General features: G+C 39.0%; 1 protein-coding gene across 3 annotated transcripts in view; it reads left to right on the forward strand.

Moving 5' to 3' along the window:
- The first annotated feature begins 3,835 nt into the window (after positions 1–3,835).
- Positions 3,836–22,805, forward strand: part of MICU3 (mitochondrial calcium uptake family member 3) — a 114,331-nt gene continuing 95,361 nt past the window's right edge. For all 3 annotated transcript variants that reach the window (XM_047716081.1, XM_047716073.1, XM_047716091.1), the window contains exon 1: positions 3,836–4,291. In XM_047716081.1, coding sequence (XP_047572037.1) covers positions 3,902–4,291 — 390 coding nt within the window. In that variant the 5' untranslated portion in view covers positions 3,836–3,901. The remainder of the gene's footprint in view (positions 4,292–22,805) is intronic.

The raw sequence follows: 22,805 nt of genomic DNA on the forward strand, positions 1-22,805 counted from the left end.
AGCTTGGTTGTTGTCACCAGTGAGATATGGAAAAACAAAAAGGGAAATGTCAAGTTCAACTCACTAACCTTCAGCCATGGATCATGCTGGAATTCCTCAGAGAACCAAAGAACCTGATGAAATCCTGTTGCTTTAAGGCTCTAAGTCCAGCAGGATCGTGCCAAAATATGATATGTACAAGGAAGGCTTCAAATCAAAAAAATCACAAAATTTGTTCCCAAATCAACCCTTCTCCATGACCACTCTCTATCTTTGATCTTTCTTTGCCAACCCCTTGCTTTCTCCATCTGGCCTTCCATTAATTGCATTTCCAGATGTGCTGCTTGGTTTATCAGCAGCTCCTTTAGTCTCTGATAAACTACTTTATTTCCTTGTCCCCTGAATTGCCTTCCCATCTTGGCCTCTTCCCCTACAACAATCAAAAATTCCTTTCTTCATTTAATAAACATTTACTGGGGTTTTACTATGTGCCTGCAGTGAGGCTAAATACATACTTTGGCTTAATGGAGCTTAGGCACAGCTTAATTTTGACTAAAGGAGAAGGGCAAGGAACAACCCATTGTCAGTCTCTTCAGGGGTGGAAGATAGTCAAAATAACAAAACAAACCCTCAGTGCCTTGGGTAACTTGGTTTTCATAGCCCTGGATGCTGAAGAATTGAGTTCCAGACTCCTAGTGGCTAGCCCTATAAAGAAAAAAGACCAAGAAAAAGCTATGACCCCAGAGAACACCTCTTCCCCCACCCCACTTTCGCTTTCTCCTTTCAATTTGCCAAGTGTACCCAAGGGAAGATAGTGCTGAAGATGGGGACAATGTTTGTGACAATTTTCCCAAGAGAGAAGGGGCTTGCTGCAGCCTTGCTCTTTGGCTGGTAACTTCCCTCTGTCAGAATTGAGTGCACTGGCTGGTGGGGAACTTACGTGCCCTGATGTAGGGCCTTAGATATAATTGCTTGGTTTTTAAATATATATATATATATTTGAGAGAGAAAGAACAAGTGAGAGAGAGAGCAAGAGCATGAGGTAGGGAAACAGCAGAGGGAGAAGCAGACTCCCCTGCCGAGCATGGAGTCCAAGGCAGGGCTCAATCCCAGGATTCCAGGATCATGACCTGAACAGAAAGCAGACTGCTTAGCCAACTGAGCCACCTGGTACTCTGCTCCTTTTTTTAACTAGTCAAAATTCTGGCGCTCAGATTGAGTAACATAAGGTAAGCAGAATATTTAAGTAGGAGTTTTGTTAAACAAGACATTTCTGCCTAAAAAAATGACACATAATACACTTAAATTTCACATTTTTAAAGTATTTATTTGCAATTTAAAAAGTAGTGAAAGGTTGAAATAATTAGCTCATTGTATTGAATTTTAATAGGAAAGAGCAATTCTAGGGCATTTGTGGGTTTTGAAAAGAGAAATGACATGTGAAAAATGCTCTCAAGTATTTGTACATGTTTTACTGGTAAGCTTGGAGCATCTTGGTTAATTAGGATCATGGGTTCAGAAGGTGATCACCTATTCAATTTCATTATTTTGTAGGAAATTGTGACCTTCAAAGCAGTATAAGGTTATGCAACTGAGATGTAGCAAAACTAAGAGTCCAAATCTTTTGCTGCCTAGTTTATAGCTCTGTATTGATGAATATGCTTTCTAGAAACAACTTCTTTGACTTGATCTCTGCTGTTATAAACATTTTTTTAAAGATTTTATTTATATCTTTGACAGAGATCACAAGTAGACAGAGAGAGAGGGAAGCAGGCTCCCTGCTGAGCAGACAGCCCAACTTGGGGCTCGATCCCAGTACCCTGGGATCATGACCTCAGCTGAAGGCAGAGGCTTAACCCACTGAGCCACCCAGGCACCCGTTACAAACATTTTAAAATGCTTCAGAGCATTTGTGTTTACTTAGACCATAATGGACATAAGTGAATTTTTTTTTAAGGTATGGACTCTCACTGTGGAATAGGGACACTTTTTGGGTATTATTAATGTGCAGGAGAATTGACATAAAAGTTGAAGGAAATTAATTGGCCTAAATTTATATTGATCTAATATTATCTTTAATTTCCCCAAATCCCAAATTCCTAATATCATGTTTTCTTATAATTTTTTCCCTTGAGAAGTAAACCTAGAAAAATATACAGGTAACAAAGGAATCTGGTTATTTTTATGTAGCTATAATCATGGAGCATCAAATATAAGAAAGCAATATTCTTTAGGAAATTTTGCTTTTAGAGGGAAAGTACTATAGAAAGTTATAATTAGAACAACTTTTGCATACAGAGAGAGCTTTATACAGATTTCTGTGAGTACCTGACAAACCCCAGTCCAGCACCTCTCATAGCAGAACTTAATTTCTAGGCAGAGAAATGACTTGCAGGGGCTATATTAAATTTATTTAAACTAGAAAGAAAATACATATTTGAAGCCATCTCAGGTGGAGTATTTCTGCCATTTTCCTGATCTGAAATTTGATGTTATTGTGTTACCTCCTTAATTCTCCTTAGAGCTCCTCAGCTTTTAATATACAAGTAATACAATTCATCAGTCTGTCCAAGAATTCTGCCATTAGGCCATGTTGGAAATTTATGAGAAAATCCGGAAATTGTGTTCAGTTCAAACAATGCCAGAAGATCTGTGTTCTTTATCTAGAGAATAAATGTTTCTTTGGGAATACAGAAGTTTCCCAAATTCAAAAAAGGCAGAAATGGAAGGAATCGTAGTGACCACACAAGGAGCTAGTCTTCCTCACTCCTGTTAGTGAGGAATGGGAATAGCAAGATCTGAGCCAGAAAACCTCATTTTGTTTGCCCTTAGTCTTTATAAGAATTGCCAGAATCAACTGATCTAATTCCCTTGTGGCTGTAGCTCAACAGAGACAACTGAATTTTGTTTACACCCCTAGATCCAGAATATTTTAGGGGATCCTGGCACCATTCCAGAATATAGAGACCAAAGCTAGCATTACTCAGTTAACCAAACCTGGGCTCGGGGGTGGGAAGCTGGTAAGAATGTCATATATACTTTCTCATATAAGTGGCACTGACAGGGTGGCAAACTAACAGGTATAGCAATAACAAAAATAAAGATGACAGGATCATATATATATATATATATATATATATATATACACACACACATATATATATATTTATATTTATATTTATATTTATACCAACAGCATCCCCACAAAAGTAAGGGTATCTTTCAAGACACTTCTGATTTGTTGAATTAAGTGACAAGTATGGCTTTTTTTTTTTTTTTGAGATATTAATTGTAGCTAAAAAAAACGTTAGCCCTCCCCCATTAAAAGTCCAGAAGCGGTCACTGTGTAGTCAAAACAGCCTTTGACTTAATCTGCCATCTTTTTAACTTGGGCCACTCTTTACCTCATTTTATTGTACACCTGAAGATACAATTGCAAATTTTTCATGAGCTTGGGTCAAGGGCCGTGACTTTCTTAGAGGAGCACTACCCAGTGACCCAAAACCCACCCAGCCAAGTCCAAGGGCCAAGTTAGCGGACGGACGTCTGGACACACGCACACGCGAGGGCTCTTTTAGGTTCTGCTGACTTGGCTGTGCCCTGCGGTGTTGGGTTCTCGCGCAGTCAGGTGCTGCCAGGGCAGGCGCAGTTATTTATGACTGCGGGACTGAGGAGTGTCGCGCGCAGGAGTAGCCGGGATCCGCGCCTTTCCCCACGATCTCCCACCGGAGACCCCCGGTCGCCCCAGGTGAAGGCCGGCTACAGGGTACCCCAGGCCGCACATTTGCAGCGGTAGCCCTGGGACAGCATCGAACCTCCGCACACCGACTTCTCGCGAGGTTTCGTTGCCTTTCCCCCCCCCCCCCCCACCCTCCGCCTTCCCTCCCGCCCCCTCCTAGCTCTGGTGCGGGCAGCTCCCGCAATGGCTGCACTGCGGAGGATCCTGTGGCCGCCGCCTCGGCTCCCGCCTCCGCCCTGCCCTCACCATCTCTTTCCTGGGCTGTGGGGGCGGCCTGCGGGGGTAACCCCGGGCCCGCCCGGCCGGCCCTTCTCCTGCCGGGAGGAGGAAGAGGGGGCTGTGGCTGAGGAGGCTTGGAGGCGGCGGAGGCGCTGGGGGGAGCTGAGCATCGCGGCAGCGGCCGGCGGGGGTCTGGTCGGCCTTGTGTGCTACCAGCTGTATGGGGATCCTAGGGCCGACTCCGCATGGACGCCCACCCCCGGGCGCCTCTCGGAGACCTCAGCCGCAGAGCCGGAGGACCCGCCCCGCGGCAGGGGTCTGCTTCCCATCCCGGTGGCGGCTGCCAAGGAAACGGTAGGTGCGTAAGCGCGTGCGCGCGCTGGGCTGGCCCGCAGGTGACGCCCGAGGGTAGGGCGGCCGGGGTGTTCCACCTGAGCTCCTGGAGGGAAGGTGTGACAGTCGGGCTGGGTGCGCTTGGGACTCTGGGCCACTGTGACACCCGGCAGTGGAGGTTGTCGCAATGTGAGCTCTGCGGCCGCCCATGGGGACCTCCTGTGAGACCAAGACGTAGGCCAGGCAGGCTAGCTAGGGTCTGTGCACCCAGCTGTCGGGAAAACACAGATGATGCTGTCATTGATGCATCAGGACCGCAGAGGTTGCTGCAGTACAATCTATTAACCAAAACCCCAAGCCAAAACAAAAGACTGTGAAGAAGGCAAGGGTATAACAGGCAGAAAGTGGAGGGCCGGGTATGTGAGAGATAGGAACGCCCAGGCTGGACCAGGTAACAGCAAATGACCCAGGAGGTCCAGTGCAGGAGGATGAGTTTTGAAGCAGTGGTCTGAGGTCTAAAAAGTAACGACATTATTGTATAGCACTTTATTAGTCCCAAGAGAGTAAATGCCCAAACCGAGTAACTTCCTTATTATACGTCAGAAAGAAGGAAGATATTCCCAGATTGGAAATGGAAAAAAACAAAAATCTGTTCAGAAGAGTATACATCCCCTCCCACTCCACCGCCAAATCAGAAACTCTTAAGTGAGGAAAATAAGTGAGAAGATGGATAGGACAGCACAAATAGGAAACTGAAAGAGGCTAACTCCTACAGAAGATCTTTAAATGAAATGTTCAAGTATCATGCAACTGATAATGTAAGATAAAGATGAGGGTGAGGCAAGAGTGAGTGGGGCACGATGTTTTTGTCCTATCGTTGTAGTTAATAAATAGTCATGAGTCATTTAGGGAAGTTTTCTTTGCAAGACGAAAGAGTGTGAAGGGCTGAGATGACAAAAATTTAGAAAAGAGGTAGCTATTCTGTTTTTAACTTTAATGAAATGTATTCTTTATTCTTTATTCCCAAACACATGTTGGTGGTCTGAGGTAAGTGCATCAGTTCTTTTGGTGGAGGTCGTTGATGTATTTAAATCAGGGAATCCACTGTGCTACAGACCTTCTAGCTGCAAATTATAAATACATAGCATAAAGTGCTTTTGTACAATGAATACTTAAAATGCTAGCAGCAAATTCCCTCAACTTTCATCTGCTACTCCTCTTCTCCCCACCCCCCCATACATTAAACTTGTGTCCCCATTGACCAAGACAGAATTTTTCACCAACCATAGTTGATATGGAAGCAGATTAGGAAGGTAAAGAGCATTAAAACAGTATTTTCTTCTGTTTTAAAATTAATTTTACTTTTTTTTTTAAGATTTTATTTGAGAGTGCACGCACGACACATACATGGGGGTGGGGAGAGGGAGAGACAGACTACCTGCTGAGCAGGGAGCCCCCCCTTGGGGCTCATTCCCAGGACCCTGAGGTCATGACTTGAGCCAAAGGCAGAGGCTCAGCCGACTGAGCCACCCAGGTGCCCCTAAAGTTTATTTTGCTTTTAAAATTGAGAGATAGTATAGTGGTTTTTAAAAGACCACACTTGGGGCACCCAGATGGCTCAGTCGGTTAAGCGTCTGACTTCAGGTCATGATCTCAGGGTCCTGGGATTGAACCCCACATCTGGCTCCACACTCAGCAGGGAGTCTGTTTCTCCCTCTCCCTCGGCCCCTCCCCCTGCTTGTGCTCCTTCTCTCTCAAATAAATAAATAAAACCTTAAAAAAAAAAGGCCACACTTAATAGTGTCTTCCTCCATAGTTATGAAAATTAAATTAATACATTTTAAATAGTTAGAATTGTACCCCTAGCATGTGGTGAGCATTCAATAAATTTGTTTTTGTAATTTTATTCATTTATTTATTTATTTGTACCTATTATGGTATAATTGCTTAGTGTTTATAAAAATTCCTCTGTAAATGATAGCAGAGGCCTCTGTCTGACTCTTCCCAAGTCTCTAATCACACAATTCTGATTATTTGTTTTATAATCAATCTTTACCCCCCTTTGAGAACTTTTTTTCTTTTAAGATTTTATTTATTTGAAAGAGAATGAGAGGGGCGCCTGGGTGGTTCAGTGGGTTAAAGCCTCTGCCTTCAGCTTAGGTCATGGTCCCAGTGTCCTGGGATCGAGCCCCACATCGGGCTCTCTGCTCAGCAGGGAACCTGCCTCCTCCTCTCTCTCTCTGCCTGCCTCTCTGCCAACTTGTGATCTCTATCTGTCAAATAAATAAATAAAATCTTTAAAAAAAAAAAAAAAGAAAGAGAATGAGAGAGAGATCACAGAGCAAGGGGGGAAGAGTAGAGGGAGAAGCAGACTCCCCACGGAGCAGGGAACCTGATGCAGGACTCGGTCCCAGGACCCTGGGATCATGACCTGACCTAAAGGCAGACAATTAACCAACTGAGCCACCCAGGCTCCCTGAAAACTTCTTTTACCCCCTGCTTTTTTGAAACTCATAATGAAGAGCTTTATGTGGGCATTTTTTCATCTATTGTGATGGAACTTGAGGATCCTTTCAGTATAGAAATTCATGTGTGAAAGTTCTGTATGTTCTTCTTGTATTATTTCTTTGACAATTTCCACTTCTCCATCTTCTGTTTTTTCTTTTTCTGGAACCTCTGTTAGTCTAAAGTTACACCTCCTGACAGATCCCAATCTAATTCTAATCTTCCGTTCTAACTTTTTAATCTTCTTGCTTGTTTGCTTGTTGTTGTTGTTTTTTAAAGATTTTATTTATTTATTTATCAGAGAGAGAGATCACAAGTAGGCAGAGAGGCAGGCAGAGAGAGAGGAGGAAGCAGCCTCCCCACCGAGTGGAGAGCCCAATTCGGGGCTCGATCCCAGGACTCTGGGATCATGACCTGAGCTGAAGGCAGAGGTTTAACCCACTGAGCCACCCAGGCGCCCCTTGTTTGCTTGTTTTTATGGGAGCTATCTTTGACTCTTCTTCCAGCTGTCCTATTGAAAGTTTTATTTCAGTCATTCTAATTTTTTTTTTTAAGATTTTATTTATTTATTTGACAGAGAGAGATCACAAGTAGACGGAGAGGAAGGTAGAGAGAGAGAGAGAGAGGGAAGCAGGCTCCTTGCTGAGCAGAGAGCCCGATGTGGGACTCGATCCTAGGACCCTGAGATCATGACCCGAGCCGAAGGCAGCGGCTTAACCCACTGAGCCACCCAGGCGCCCCACAGTCATTCTAATTTTTTAACTCAAAACTAATTTTTTGTTTTCTATTGTTCCTTTGGTACAGCCTTCTGTTTTGTTTTATGGCTGCTAAATTTCTCTTTTTACTGGAAGGATATTAATCATAGTTTTGTTTTGTTTTTGAATTGTCTTCCACTTTGTGCACTGTTTTGTTTCTTCCAGGTTAATTTTTGTTCCTGATTGATTTTCTAAGCTCTCACTTTCATTTTGGAAGTTTTCCTCACATATCTGTAGTTGTTACCTCTCTATATTGAGAGCTACTCAGAAGCTATTTGTACATGAGAATGGCTTTTCATTTGGTGATCTGGGCTTCTTAATAGAGTGGCATCCAGATGTCAGTGCTTTTTTTTGTTTATGGTTTTGTTTTGTGTTAGAGAGGGAGAGGGGAGCAGCAGAGGGAGACAGAAAGAGAGAATCTTAAGCAGGCTCCATGCCCAGTGTGGAGCCCAATGCGGGGCTCAGTCTCACAACCCTGAGATTATTACCTAAGCTGAAATCAAGTCAGATGCTTAACCACTTGAACTACCCAGGTGCCCCCAAATGTCAGTGTTTTATAAGTCCTTTTCTCTGGTGTCATTGAGTTTCTCCAAAGAATAGGAGAAGTTGCAGGAGTTGTAATCTAGGTGCAGGTGCACATGCACCTGTATGTGAGAGCCTGTGTGTTGGGGAAGTATCCAATGATGTCTTTACCTATTGTTATCTAATGCTCTGTTTTCAGCCCCATCACTTACTCTAACCTCACCACTCCTTGAATTCCTAAGGTCTTATCCTTTCTGGGGTCTGCATCTCTAGTCAGCTCACTTCCATTTGGTCTTCTCCTCCTCAGTCTTCCAGTATTGAGAGTATAGGGGCATTCTGCCCCCCTCCCCAGGTCAATTATCAATTATTACTCCCTCATCTTCTCCATTTTGTAAAAATTTGATGAATTCTTTTGATTGTTTTAGTCTCCTTTCCTTTTCTCTTTCTTAGTTCTTAAATGTTTCTATTTTTTTAAAAAAAATCCTTTTACTGTGACTTTATTGTAGTTAAGAGAGAAAGAGATTGAAAGAAACTCATGAAGTCAGCCTTCCATTTTTCAGAAATATTTAAACCTGTGTTGCCACTTTACTCGTTATGCTCGTTTGATTTTACTGAACTGTTAGAAATTATTCCTTTTGTGGTTTAAAACTATGAGAAATTTGATTTATAAAACTTCTTTTAAACAGCATGTTATGCTAAACATAAACCTAGTAATAAATTAACCTGTACATGTTACGGAATATAGAATTTAACTGATAGGTGTGAATAGCCATAACTTACAGATAGACAGTTCTATTACCATAGCCTTGAAGATTTTTGTTTTTAAGACATTGACTCTCAACTTCTCCAGGATGCTTTCCCTTACTCTATAGATAGTAAAAATGCCCCCTGCATATCCTATACTTCTAGGTGATGACTTTTTGCAATTATTTGTCTTCTCTGCTTTTTCTAGCACTTTAAGGAGGGGCACTGTGTTGGTCATGTCTCCTTTATATCTTCATTGCTTGATATGGGGCCTAGCCCTGGTAGACACACAATACATTTTTGTCCAGTGAATAAGCCCATGTTAAACATTTGCATGGGATATATGCATTGAAAAGGCACAACCACATTCTGTGAGAATTAATAGTTTAAGATTTTTTTTCATCTAAATGCTGGTTATTTATAACATTAGAATTCAGAAGACTTCGGTCAAGGTCAAAATTCCAGGCTTTAGGAGACCAATCACGTGACACTGTATTTATTTTAATTGTGCAAGTTTGGCTTGCCAGAATTTTTCAGTAGACACGGCCTTGAACTTTATTAATATTATAAAGAGATGGGAGACAAGATTCTGTTTAGAACCCTACAATTTTATCCTTAAAACATTATTTTTATTAGTGGAAAAAATTTTGTTCTAGGGTTGCTTTTTTGTTTCAAAAGTTTCAAAATAAAAAAAAATTAGGTTGCTTAATACACTTTAATCCATAATTTACTTATTGTACAGAATACATCATTTTGTGACTTGCACATAGTTTTACTCTCAAGTGGAAAAGAGAGCAATATTTGTATTTCTTTGGTATAGTTCTATAATAATTGCCAGTATTCGTGCATTTTAAAAATTTCTTTCATTATCTATTTTTCCAATCCAAGGCAGCACATTTTGAGACAGGAAGTTATGCTTGTTCTTCCCCAGAATATTGAAGAATCTGCCAGAGGTGTAAATGGAGAAGGTTCCTAAATTTTTATAGAGAGAAGCCTCAGAGGTGTAAAACTGAGGATAGGTTAATTCTGTGCAGAATAACATTTTGTATAGGAGGTTAAACTAGGTGGCTGATCCCCTCTTTTTGTTTTCTGGATCACTTCATGGCAAATCCACCAAGTTCTACACACATTCTAGAGGTATGATCATGTTATGGGTTCATGTGCAGTGATTTAATTATAGATTATTTTTTTCCCTAAGTATCACAGAATAAAATTTGGATGAATTTGGAAAAAAAATATACCATTTTTCTGGTTATACCAAGCCAGGAGTTATAAAAGTGCATGTACTTTTTGGGTTGCAGTGAAAGACTGTTACATTTTATGGATGTCTTTATTCAGATCCACACTGGGAATCAGGAAATGAAACTCTCATGATTTTGAACTTAGATTTAAAAATTCTCATCTGTAATTCTCTTCTAAGACTTGGAAATTGTAAAATAGTGCACAGCAATCAGTTTGAATGAAGGTGTATACCAGTTTTTTTTTCCTTGATCTCTATAATCTCCACATTAAAAAATATAATAAAAACATTGAGTTGTATTTTGAATTGGAATTCAGGTAAATAGTATTTGGGTTTAATGTCACTTCCTAGTTGATTCTCAAATTCTGACATGTAATTCTGTTTATGTAATTTGGGGCTGGACTGTTTATGAATACTGAGTAAAGTAAAATGTAGCTTCCCTCTTATTGATTGAATATATACTTTATCTTTAGTAATTTTTGAGAAATGGATGCCATTTTCTATGTAAAGATTAAAGAAGATATTTGAGATTATTAAAATAATTATATTAACCCTAAATTTTTGAAGCTTCTTTGAGGGTGGTTTCATTTGTTTTCCATATAGCACATAAATTTTGTAGTTCTTAAGATTTTAATAAATTCTTACTTAATGACTGAATGAATGCTAACTCCTGAAATAAGTTACAATATTTTATTATGACAGTTCTTTAAAAAACTTGCTTTCACAAAATCACCTCATCCATGCAAATTTGCATTTGACTTTAGATATTAGAAAGCTAATTAATGCAAGGTAAAATAATGGGTGTATCACCTCTTTGTGTTATCTGTGAGGATTCATGATTGGACACTGAGTCATAATATTAGTAGTATATTTGAATTCAGTAACTAATTTTAGTTTCATTAGATAGTAGATGCAGAGTGCATACATGTTTGTTTTCTTCTCTTTCTAAGTATATGAGAAGACAACAGATTCATTCTCTTTAGAGTCCTTAGCTTTTAGTATTAAATACTTTAATGCTTTTACTTTGAGATAGTTGCTCATGTAAAATTATATATCTAAACCTTTGACTACCAGATTCCCATACCAGTTTTCAAAAGTCTCTTAGTTACTATCAATAAAGCAGTTCCATCACTAAATGGCTCCTTTAATCTCTTTCCCCTCCACTTCTTTCTCTTTTAAATGGTACATGTAGTGTGCTAAAGAATATTACCTGTTCTGTCCTGGAAAAGTATTAGGGAAGGTCATTTATCTTAAAGTACATGATTCTATCTAAATGATTAATATTTCATAAGATTCATGTATTAAGCAGTTATTTTCAGTTTTATAGCTATAAAAATCAAGATTTCCATTTCATGTTTCATTTAGAAACAATTTATCCATTTTTCCACTCATCCATTTATTCATTCAAATACTTTACTCAAGGAATGTTTATTGAAGTGTAGTATGTACTAGAGATTTATTGGTGGATGAAATAAAATTCATGTCCTTTTGTAGCTTATAGTGTAGTGAGGATACAGAATAATTGTAATGCAATATGCTAAAGTGGTGTGATGGGAAAATTAGAGTATACTATGGGATCATACAGGAGGGACATAAAGCCCAGGCTTGGGACATTAAGCATGGCTTCCTGGGAGAAGTAATGTCTAAATTGAGATATAAAAGATAGGTAGGAATTATTAGGGAAACAAGGAGACAAAGTGGGTGAAGACATGTATTCCAGGAGGAAATAACATGTGTGAGAACAAGCATAGCATGTTTCCAGAATTGAAAGATCAGTGTGGAGGTATAGCAGAGAATTTGAGGCAAGAGTGATCAGACAGTTGGCTAGAAGGTAATCAGGGGGCAGATAGTACAAGACCTTCTAAGACAAGGAATTTGAACTTTACTTTAAGAGTAGGGAGACATGGGGCACCTGGATGGCTCAGTGGGTTAAAGCCTCTGCCTTTGGCTCAGGTCATGATCCCAGGGTCCTGGGATCGAGCCCCACATCGGGCTCTCTGCTCGGCGGGGAGCCTGCTTCCTCCTCTCTCTCTCTCTCTCTCTGCCTGCCTCTCTGCCTACTTGTGGTCTCTGTCTGTCAAATAAATAAATAAAATATTTAAAAAAAAAGAGTAGGGAGACATTATAGATTTTTAGTCATGAGGATGATATAATCAAAATTGCATTTTAGGAATATCACTTTGATTGGATAGGGAAAGTAGAGGGAGGATGCAATGCTGAAAGGGAGGAGGCCAGGTAAGATGCTATTACTTCTTAGATGAGAATGTTAGAGGGTATGATTCTCTATATTCTTTAATTAAAAAAAAATATATGTCAGATGGTTTTTACCCATAATATTTCTTTAGTCAAAAAATGGTTATAACTTTACTAGGAAAATGGCAGTGAAGCAATGAGAAGTTCCCATACTGGAGAGAATTTCAAGAGATAGGATCAACGAGGATTGGTAGTTGACTAGATTTTAGGGATGAGAGAGATGGGAGAATCAAGTTTTTGTCTTGGGCACTGGGTGGATTGTGCAGCAGTTCATTGAGACTAGGTCCTCAGGAGAAAAAAAAAAAGGTTATAGGGAGTGTGCATGAATGATGTTTTTAACTACAGTGGATCAGGGTGTCTTCTGGACAGCTGATGGGAAACTTCCAGTTGGATACATAGGTCAGAAGCTTAGGAGAGAAATCTGTGCTTATAACGATAGATTTGAAAATCACCAAGCATTGAAAGTCATAAGAATGGATGACATTGTTTAGAATATATAGAACATAAAGAGAAAAGCCCCTACGGAACGAGTCCTGGTGAGCATCAGTGATGTAAAAAACTGTCAGAAAAATAGAACCCTACAAAAATCTGAGAAGTAATGTCTAGACTGGTAAAGCCAGGAGAGTCATGGAAGCCAACAGAAGGTAGTAAGTACTTTAGACAAGTAGTACTATAGTCAGTATCAATGAGCTCTACCAGAGGAGTTCATCTTAGATGAACAATAGAAAGTATTCACTGGATTTAGCAATAAGTTCATGGATGATCTTGGTGATATTTTGGAGGTAAAAATCAAATTATAGTTGGAGAAGCTGAAAGTAAAAGTAAAGAAAAGGTGATGTGGACAAGATGAGGTAGGTGTTGACAATACTTTTATAAATTTGGCTGTCAAGGGGAGAAGTGAGGGCAATAGCCTAAGGAACATAGATTTGATTTTTTTTTTTTTTTTTTTTTTTTTTTTAGATAGTAGACCCTTAAATATGTTTAAATGTAGGGGCGCCTGGGTGGCTTAGTGGTTAAAGCCTCTGCCTTCGGCTCAGGTCATAATTACAGGGTCCTGGGATCGAGCCCCGCATTGGGCTCTCTGCTCAGCAGGGAGCCTGCTTCTCCCTCTCTCTCTGCCTGCCTCTCTGTCTACTTGTGATCTCTCTCTCTCTCTCTCTCTGTCAATAAATAAATAAAATCTAAAAAAAGAAAATATGTTTAAATGTTGAAGGTAAGAGGAGAAACACTAAACCAAAGGAAGGAGAGGGGTTAATTGATTTGTCAAGAACCAGGGTACAGATGGGAAATGAAAGTTAAAGCACTAGGGAAGAATTTAATCTTAGATAATAGGAACAATGGCATTTCTGGTGTAATAGGAAGAAGGAATGGGAGGACACAGAAATTATTCATTTTTAGTAGCAAGTGGTTGAAGGAGTTTTTGCCTGATGATTACTATTTTGCTATAAAATAGGTGATGTTATCGCCTGAGAGCAAGATAATAGAAATTTGTAGAGTAACCATGATAGATTTGGAGAGTGGTGGATTGAAATAGCCATTAAAAAGAACACAAACCACTAGAAAACCATGAAATCTTTTTGAACTTGCTCATAAAATGTAGAAGTTTTTCAATGGGTATTTCCACATGGTCATAGCTTTTGCTATTTTAATTCTTGTGTATGTTATTCCACTTTTTAAGATGTACAGACTTGAGTAATATGATCTAATTAGTACTTTTTTTTACCCATGATGTAATATTTAACTTACGTAGGAAGTGGACCAAACTTACAAAACACTAGAGATTTTATTCTTTTATTTAAACTTGATGGGCAAGTTTAAACTGGAGATTATTAATTCTCACTGATCTCCTTTAATTGTTGTCCCAAACACTAAGAATTTGAGTAACTTTACTTTGTTTAGTGTAAACACTCTTATGTTGGAGAAAAATGTGATTAAAAATCAAACAAGTTTTATTTATGACATTATCTCTCTAGCATTAAAGAGAATGCCTAGTCTTTTGTGTACTAAACAGATTTTCTAGATATGTTTCTCCTCTACTTTTTTTTTTTTTAAAGATTTTATTTATTTATTTGACAGAGAGAGGGAGAGAGGTCACAAGTAGGCAGAGAGGCAGGCAGAGAGAGAGGGGGGAGCAGGCTTCCTGCTGAGCAGAGAGCCCGATTCGGGGCTCCATCCCAGGACCCTGAGATCATGACCTGAGCCGAAGGCGAGGCTTAACCCACTGAGCCACCCAGGTGCCCTCTCCTCTGCTTTTTAAGTAACCTTTACTCCTTAATGCTTTGACATATTGATAGATTATATAAGCAAAATAAAATGTGGAAATTTAGTGCTGTATCATTTAATTGATTAGCATAGTAAGTGTATTTTCATCGAAGAGTTACTTTTCCAAATTGGGAAAGTAGAATCCAAGTTTTTTGCTTTTTCCCTATTCACTAGGTTACCTTTTATTCATTTAATACTCCAGCTCCAGAATTTAGAATACAGAAAGTGTATATAAAAGAATTTCAAATAATTCGATTTTTTTCTGCTTTTTGATAAGGATGATGTCTAATTGATATGTAAATATTGACTGATGAGATGAGATATTTGGATTATCTCTTTCTCTGGAAGGGATATAATGGATTATTCAGTTGCTGGGAACAATTCAAAATGGGTTTTTCCTAACCAGTTTCACATCAGGTCAGAAAGGCTCCATAGGTTATGTCCAGTTTAAGCTAGCTCCAACCTGTTAAAATTAGTTATATTCAAATAGGATCATCTAAACTTCTTCCAAATGCAGTTGGTCCTTAGCAACAGGGGTTTGCACTGTGCAGGTCCATTTATACACAGATTTTTTTTTTCCATAAATACAGTACTGTAAATATATTTTCTCTTCCTTATGATTTTCTTAAAACATTGTCTTTTCTTCAGCTTATTATATTGTAAGAATCTAGTATAGAATACACATAACGTACCAAACAATTGTTACTTGACTTTCAGGGCTCTGTTAACAGGAGGCTATTGGTTGTTAGGTTTTGTGGCAATTAAAAGTTATCCATGGATTTTCAACTGTACAGGGTTTGGTGCCCCTAACTTCCACATTTTTCAAGGGTCAACTGTACTTTAATTTTATTCTTACTACTCTAAAGATGGAAGGTCACTTGTTATTCTCCATATATATACAAGCACATTGACTTATCATCCCCAAGGGATTAAGACAGGTTTTGAGGCTATTACCATCAAACTTAATGATAGCGTCCTGTGGTGAGTCATAGGCAGCTTTTGGACTAGGGTTTATGGTGAAGGGAGATCAGTGTAACCTGAACTTTTGTTGTCATATGGCTTTCTCCCTATTGATTCCTTTCCCAATAAATGGATCATATTAGGATTTTATGTCCTCTTAGTAAAGAATCCAGTCTTAGTAACCTTTTGGTCCAGTACTGTGTACATGTATTGTTGCATATGCCTGTCCTGTTCCCTGATTTGCCAGCCCTGGTGATTACTTTGTCATCATCTTCAAAGTTAGATAAGAATTTTGATTCAAGTATTTTATAACACAGACTTAATCAAAGTGAATACATCCTATTTGGGAAGTAAGATTAAAATCTTTAATTCATACTATGAATCTAATATTCTAAATTTTATAAGAAGCACAAATACCGGGTGATATTATGAACTAAATATTTAATTATCAAAAATATTTCATATTATCACCAAATAAGTAAAATCTAGAACTTATCCTGAACTAGGATCTAGAACTTATCCCGAATTATCCTGAATTATTATAATACTTATTTTAAAAATTTGTAAAACTGCAGGCAAGCAGGCAAACATCAATGTGACTGCCATTTGCTGGCAAATTAATAGGAGAGTAGCTCTTTGTGTCTTAGGTATTTTATCCACATCCGCCGCCCAGCAGAATTCAGAACATGGTGAAAGCCAGAGCTTGGCTTGCACATTGATCTTCAGTAGAACGGTGAAAATTGGAAGGATATGGAGGAGTGAACTACAGAGGGATTATCTGAATGTCAGATAAGTAAGAACAGAAGTTACCCAGGGACCCGAGGGTATATTATTTGATTATAGGCTGATAGAGGAGTTCTAGAAACATGTCTTTTTCATATTTTGGTGATAGGTTTCATTAAGGAAGGTTTCTTAGATTCTATAGAAAAGTGCCATTCTCTCTCTCTTTTCTTTCTTTTTTGAGAAAGTAGTATTCTTAAATATACTGTAAAATTCAAGTATCTGCAGCTGTGCTTTCTTAATTGTAAGATAGCAGAGTGGTTCCCTAGGGAGTGAGTTTAAGTCCTTTGGTACTAGTATTAGGCATCAGGGTTTTTTTTTTTTTTTAAAGATTTTATTTATTTATTTGACAGAGAGAAATCACAAGTAAGCAGAGAGGCAGGCAGAGAGAGAGGAGGAAGCAGGCTCCCCGCTGAGTGGAAAGCCCGACTCGGGGCTCGAACCCAGGACCTGGGATCATGACCTGAGCCGAAGGCAGCGGCTCAACCCACTGAGCCACCCAGGCGCCCCAGGCATCAGGGTTTTGACAGACAGAGGGGTCTGAGGTACCTAACCTAGAAAAATCTGTAAAGGCACCATGGTATCCTACTGAGTAAGTCACAGCACTATATCCTAATCTAAAAGCGACTGTGATCTTCATGAAATTGTTGAGCTTGGGAAAATATAGAGCTTCCACCCTTTCCTTTCCCATACTTCCTCCCTCTACAGTGATCTGCTTACCCATTTCTACTTACGAATGCCCTCTACAACAACTTTAAACTCAGGGATTAAAGAGATTATAGAAATAAGATTGGTTGAATCAAGTGAAAATAAGGTGGCATGGGAGCAGATGGCTTGGGATCAGGAGAAACGAGTCACTTAGCCTTTACTTACCTGGGCTCTGAATAGCAGAGTCAGCTCCTTTTCTATGGGCCTTTCAGGAAGTCTCAAAAATCACTTTCGTTTGCATTTTACTGGCCACAATTTAGTCAAAATAGTCATTTTTACTTAGCTTATATAGCTAACTACAGTAAAACCTGATGAATGTAACCTTTATTCTTTGTGCTGTTGTACCTAGCTAAAAATCTGTTTCCTTTCTAAGGAAAAACTAGAGAATGAGTAATAGGTATCTATCTATTTTTCTTAGATATGAAGTATGTTGTATTAGGAAAATGGCTTTTTTTTCTTTTAAGTGAAATGAAAATGCTCATAAATAACTTATGGAATACCCATTTAATAAAATAAATGGTTTAGACTTCTGGTTTTAACAATACAGCATACTATATAATCTGTCATAAAAATATTTTAAACATCCTTTTAAATAACATACTGTAGAATTAAGACATTAAGGAAAATTGCCAGGTGCAGAAATAAAGAGGAAACTAGTTACTAGAACAGCGTGAGCTGTGACTTACTTGGGCAAGCAATGGATTATTATTCCTAAAATTGTAGACACTTGGGATTTTAATGCCTGTTTGGGAATGGAAACAAGACCTTAGTAAGTTGAAATTGAGACACCCAGAGCCCTCTTCAAAAGAATGGACTAGAAAAAAAATCGTTCTCCTAGTGTGATGATAGGGAAACCTCTAAGGTGTCTGGACTCCAGGTGGAAAAAGACATTTTCTGAGAATGTATAAACATGATCCCTCACTACCTCATATGGTTTCAGAGTCAGAATTTATGTTACCCAAACAGAGAAAAAGCTGATGTCACTGACAGAAATACAAAACTTTTTTGGAGGGAAATAGTGTGAACATTGGCCATATGTAATTCCTACAGAAAAGGTCTGGAAGAGGGTAAACTCATAATCCCAAAGTATAAAATATATGAAGTTTTATTAAAAAAGAGTTAATAAACTGAGTGGATTCCTAACAATTAAAAAAATAGGATAATTTGGTTGAATCTGTAAGTTAAGTGTATTTAAAATGATTAAAGGTGGGGCGCCTGGGTGGCTCAGTGGGTTAAAGCCGCTGCCTTTGGCTCAGGTCATGATCCCAGGTCCTGGGTTCGAGCCCCACATCGGGCTTTCTGCTCAGCAGAGAGCCTGCTTCTTCCTCTCTCTCTGCCTGCCTCTCTGCTTACTTGTGATTTCTCTCTGTCAAATAAATAAATAAAATCTTTAAAAAAAATAAATAAAATGATTAAAGGTAATGAAAAATCAGTGAAAAAAAATCAATAAAGACTTTCTACACATGTAAAATATAGTCCTTGAAGGCTGGATAGGTAAGACAGCATATAAAATTTAGTTGAAGAGGCAATTAGTAATCTGGATGATAGTTTTGAAGAAACTGCACAGAATGTAACACTTTTAAAGAAATGGTAAATATTAAGGAGAATAATAGACATGGAAAATAGACTGGGTCTAAAATTTGTCTATTGTGGGTACAAACTGAGAGAATGAGATAGGTGATATTCTAAGGGAAATGGTTGAACAGTTCTCAGAAAGGACCAAAGATGTTAATCCCCAGATTTAGGAAGTAAAAACTGTCCTGGATGAGATAAATAATAATAAATCTGTAGTTAGCCAGATTGTAGTAAAACTGTAAAATCAAAGATAAAGAGAAGCAGGCCAGATTTGTACAAAGGAATAGTAGCTGGTCTGATTGAAGACTAATTTGTGACAATAGATAGAATTCAGAAGACAGTATAATATGTCTTCAAAATGCTGAGAGAATGTAATTGCCATCTTAGATTTCTATGCCTAGGTAAATTGTCATTTAGGAATGAGGATAAAATCATTTTTCTAAAATTGGGACAGCTTCAGATCGTTATTAAAAGAATTACTAAAGAATGGATATGAGGAAGACATGAACATAAAAAATGAAGGTTGAAATTCAAGAAGGAATGGTGAATACAAAGTTGGTAAAAAAAATGAAGTAATTCTTTTTTTTTTTAAAGATTTTATTTATTTCTTTGACAGACAAGTAGGCAGAGAGGCAGGCAGAGAGAGAGAGAGGAAGAAGTGGGCTCCCCTCTGAGCAGAGAGCCCCATGTGGGGCTCGATCCCAGGACCCTGGGATCACGTCCCGACCAGAGGCTTTAACCCACTGAGCCACCCAGGCGCCTCAAAAATGAAGTAATTCTTAAACATTGACTACATACTACAACAAAAATAGTTATTATTACTGTGCTGAAAGGAGTTTAAATAAGGTGGTCCTCAAATATTGAGCTACAGTGATATGGAAGACAATAAGGCTTGATTAAAGGTGAAGTGTTCTGTGTGGGAAACAAAAATAAAATTAGATGTCTGCCTCATGCCATAATAATAGAGGTTGATTAGAATCCTAAATGTGATTTAAAAAAAAAAAAAAACTCAAGATACATAGAGGACTATATATGATGGTAAAACTTTGGCCCTAGGTTGGGGGAGGATTTGCAAAACAAAACAAATAGCACAATCCAGAATGGGAGATACTGCTACATTTCACTTCATTAAAACAAAAATATCTAATAAAATAGAAGTCTTGGAATGCCAGAAGATACTAATAATACATAGCACTTGCAAAGAATTTCCAAAATAAATGGAAATGATCTGCAAATCATTTTTTATTTTTTTATTTATTTTTAAAAAGATTTTATTTATTTATTTGAGAGAGAGAGAGAGAGAGAGCATGAACTGGGGGAGGGACAGAGGGAGAAGGAGGAGTAGATTCCCCGCTGAGCAGGGAGCCTAACGTGGGACTTGATTCTGGGACCCTGGAATCATGACCTGAGCTGAAGGCAGATGCTTAACCAACTGAGCCACCCAGGTGCCCTGCAAATCATTTTTTAGAAAAGATGACACAATAGAAAAATGGACAGGGGGTTTGAACAGGCCATTTAAGGGAAAGATACTCAGCAGACCAAACACATGAAAAGATGATCAACATTATTAATAATAGGGAAATGCAATTATAACTATAATGAAGAACCATTTCTTAGCAATTAGATTGGTGAAATTTTTAAAAAATTGACAATAACTTTTGGCAACAAAAATTCTTATACTCTGTTGGTAGGAGTACAAATCTTTGGAAAACAGGTTGACATTATATAGTAAATTGAAGATTCACATGTCTAATAACTCAGAAATTCTATCTAGGTATAAACTCTTAGGAAACAGAAACCTGTGACAAGGAGACATGTTTAACAATCTTTTAAGATGTCCCGACACCTCCATTTCTTTCTTTTTTTTTTTAATTTATTTTTAAGATTTTATTTATTTGACAGAGATTACACGTAGGCAGAGAGGCAGGCAGAGAGAGAGGAGGAAGCAGGCTCCCTGCTGAGCAGAGAGCCGGATGTTGGGCTCGATCCCAGGACCCTGAGATCATGACCTGAGCCGAAGGCGGAGGCTTTAACCCATTGAGCCACCCAGGTGCTCCCCCCCCCCACACCTCCATTTCTAACCCTACAACAGCTACTTAGTAGCACACCTCGTTTGGTTCTGTCTCAAGCAAATGACCTCCATTTTCACAGAGAAAATGATCAGAAGTAAATTTGCTCAGTTTATTACTTCCTCAGAACTAAATTTGCCTTTATCTTTCCCACATTATCTTTCCCACAGTCCTAGTTCCATAGGAATAAAGATATCTTCCTGCAAAACTAGAGAAAGGAGTTTGGAGTTAATAATTTTTCTCCAGCAGTGCCCAGTAGCCGAAGAGATGGAGCAGTTCTAGGTGATAATGTATTGTAGAGATAGAATTTTTTTTCTTGAGTTTTGAAGTTGGGAAGTCAGAGAGCTTTGAGGCTAAGTTATTAGATGGATGAGATTGAATGCTGACATTCTCTCTGACATGATTTGGGGTGATGAGGAAATAACCATGAGTTATGTCTCAAAGTCCTCTTTAAAAGTGAATAGGGGGCGCCTGGGTGGCTCAGTGGGTTAAGCCGCTGCCTTCGGCTCAGGTCATGGTCCCAGAGTCCTGGGATCGAGTCCCGCATCGGGCTCGCTGCTCAGCAGGAAGCCTGCTTCCCTTCCTCTCTCTCTGCCTGCCTCTCTGCCTGCTTGTGATCTCTCTCTGTCAAATAAATAGATGGAATCTTTAAAAAAAAAAAAAAGTGAATAGGAATGCATACAAGTTGCCGTTGGCAAGGTGGTTAAGTGCTATAACCAGGGCATATTTACCTTCATCAGCGTCAGTGATCAAGAATTTATTTCGCCGATATTGGTGCCTAGGTGAAGTTGGTGGCAGAGAAGGGCAGAGTACCTTCATCGTCTCAGTGACAAAAATATAAAAATAAATTAAAAAATAAATAAAATTGATTGATAAAAGACAGCTGACCGCGTTTATTTAGTTCCATAAGAATGTTAAACTTGGGAGTATATTTAAGACCAGTTTTTACTGATGAAAAAAGAGTCTTGAAAAAGTAAACATTCTATCCTCGGCCACATAAAATCCTTGGATAGGTTTTCCTTAATTTTTAGAATATATCACAGTCCAACAGTGTACTCTTCTCCAGAAAGATATACCAGATTGTTGGTGCACCTTTGTGACTCAGTCAGTTAAGCACCTGACTCTTGATTTCAGCTCAGGTCATGATCTCAAGTCATAGGATCCAGTGCCACGTTGGGCTCTGTGCTCAGTGAGGAGTCTACTTGAGATTCTCTTTCCCTCTTCCTCTGCCCCCCACCCCACTTGTTTGTTGTCTCTCTCAAATAGATAAATAAATAAAATCTTAAAAAAAAGTAACACCAGATTATCTAATTGTAAGCTTTCATTTTCTGCTTCTTGTTAAGACATTCACATCATTTCTAAGATTCAGGTCAATTTTATATACAGAATTAGATTCAAATATGATTTTGTTAGGGTAGGCTAGTTTTAAAGATTTTTTGTTTATTTGAGAGAGAGTGAGTGAGAGAGCAAGCATGTACGTGCGAGCAGAGGGAGCAGGGAGCCACTGTGGGGTTCGAACCTGGCCCTCCAGGATCACGACCTGAGCCAAAGGCAGACGCTTAACTGACTGAGCTACCCAGCCGCCCAGAATGCCCAGAATAAGCTAGTTTGTAGTAACACACAGACCCTCAAGTTTCAGTGGATTAACCTGATAAAAGCTTACTTATTGTTTATGTAATAATTCTCGGGTTGTGTAGGGTTGATAGGAAAACGCCTGCATGTGGTTCTCCTCCATTGCTTGTCATTCAGGCATCTAGAGTGATGGTGACTCTGCCATCTTCAACAAGTAGCTTCCAAGGTTACTCAGGGTGTCACCATACCAGTTAGCCAAAAAGGGGTGATGAAGCATAGAAGGAGCCTTCTTGTGGCAAGATTTTATGGGCCAGGCATCACTACCATTCCTATTACATTTTCTAAACTGAGTCATATGTCCACATATATGTGCTAGAGATACTGGGAAGTATACTCTAGCTGTATGCCTAGGAAGAAGAGTGACTTCATTAATATAATTAATATTTTTTTTGTTTTTTTTTTAAGATTTTATTTATTTGGCAGACAGAGATCACAAGTAGGCAGAGAGGCAGGCAGAGAGAGACAGAGAAGCAGGCTCCCTGCTGAGCAAAGAGCCCGACCTGGGGCTCGATCCCAGGACCCTGGGATCA

Source organism: Lutra lutra, chromosome 2, assembly GCF_902655055.1.
Source record: "Lutra lutra chromosome 2, mLutLut1.2, whole genome shotgun sequence".
Classification (NCBI taxonomy): domain Eukaryota; kingdom Metazoa; phylum Chordata; class Mammalia; order Carnivora; family Mustelidae; genus Lutra; species Lutra lutra.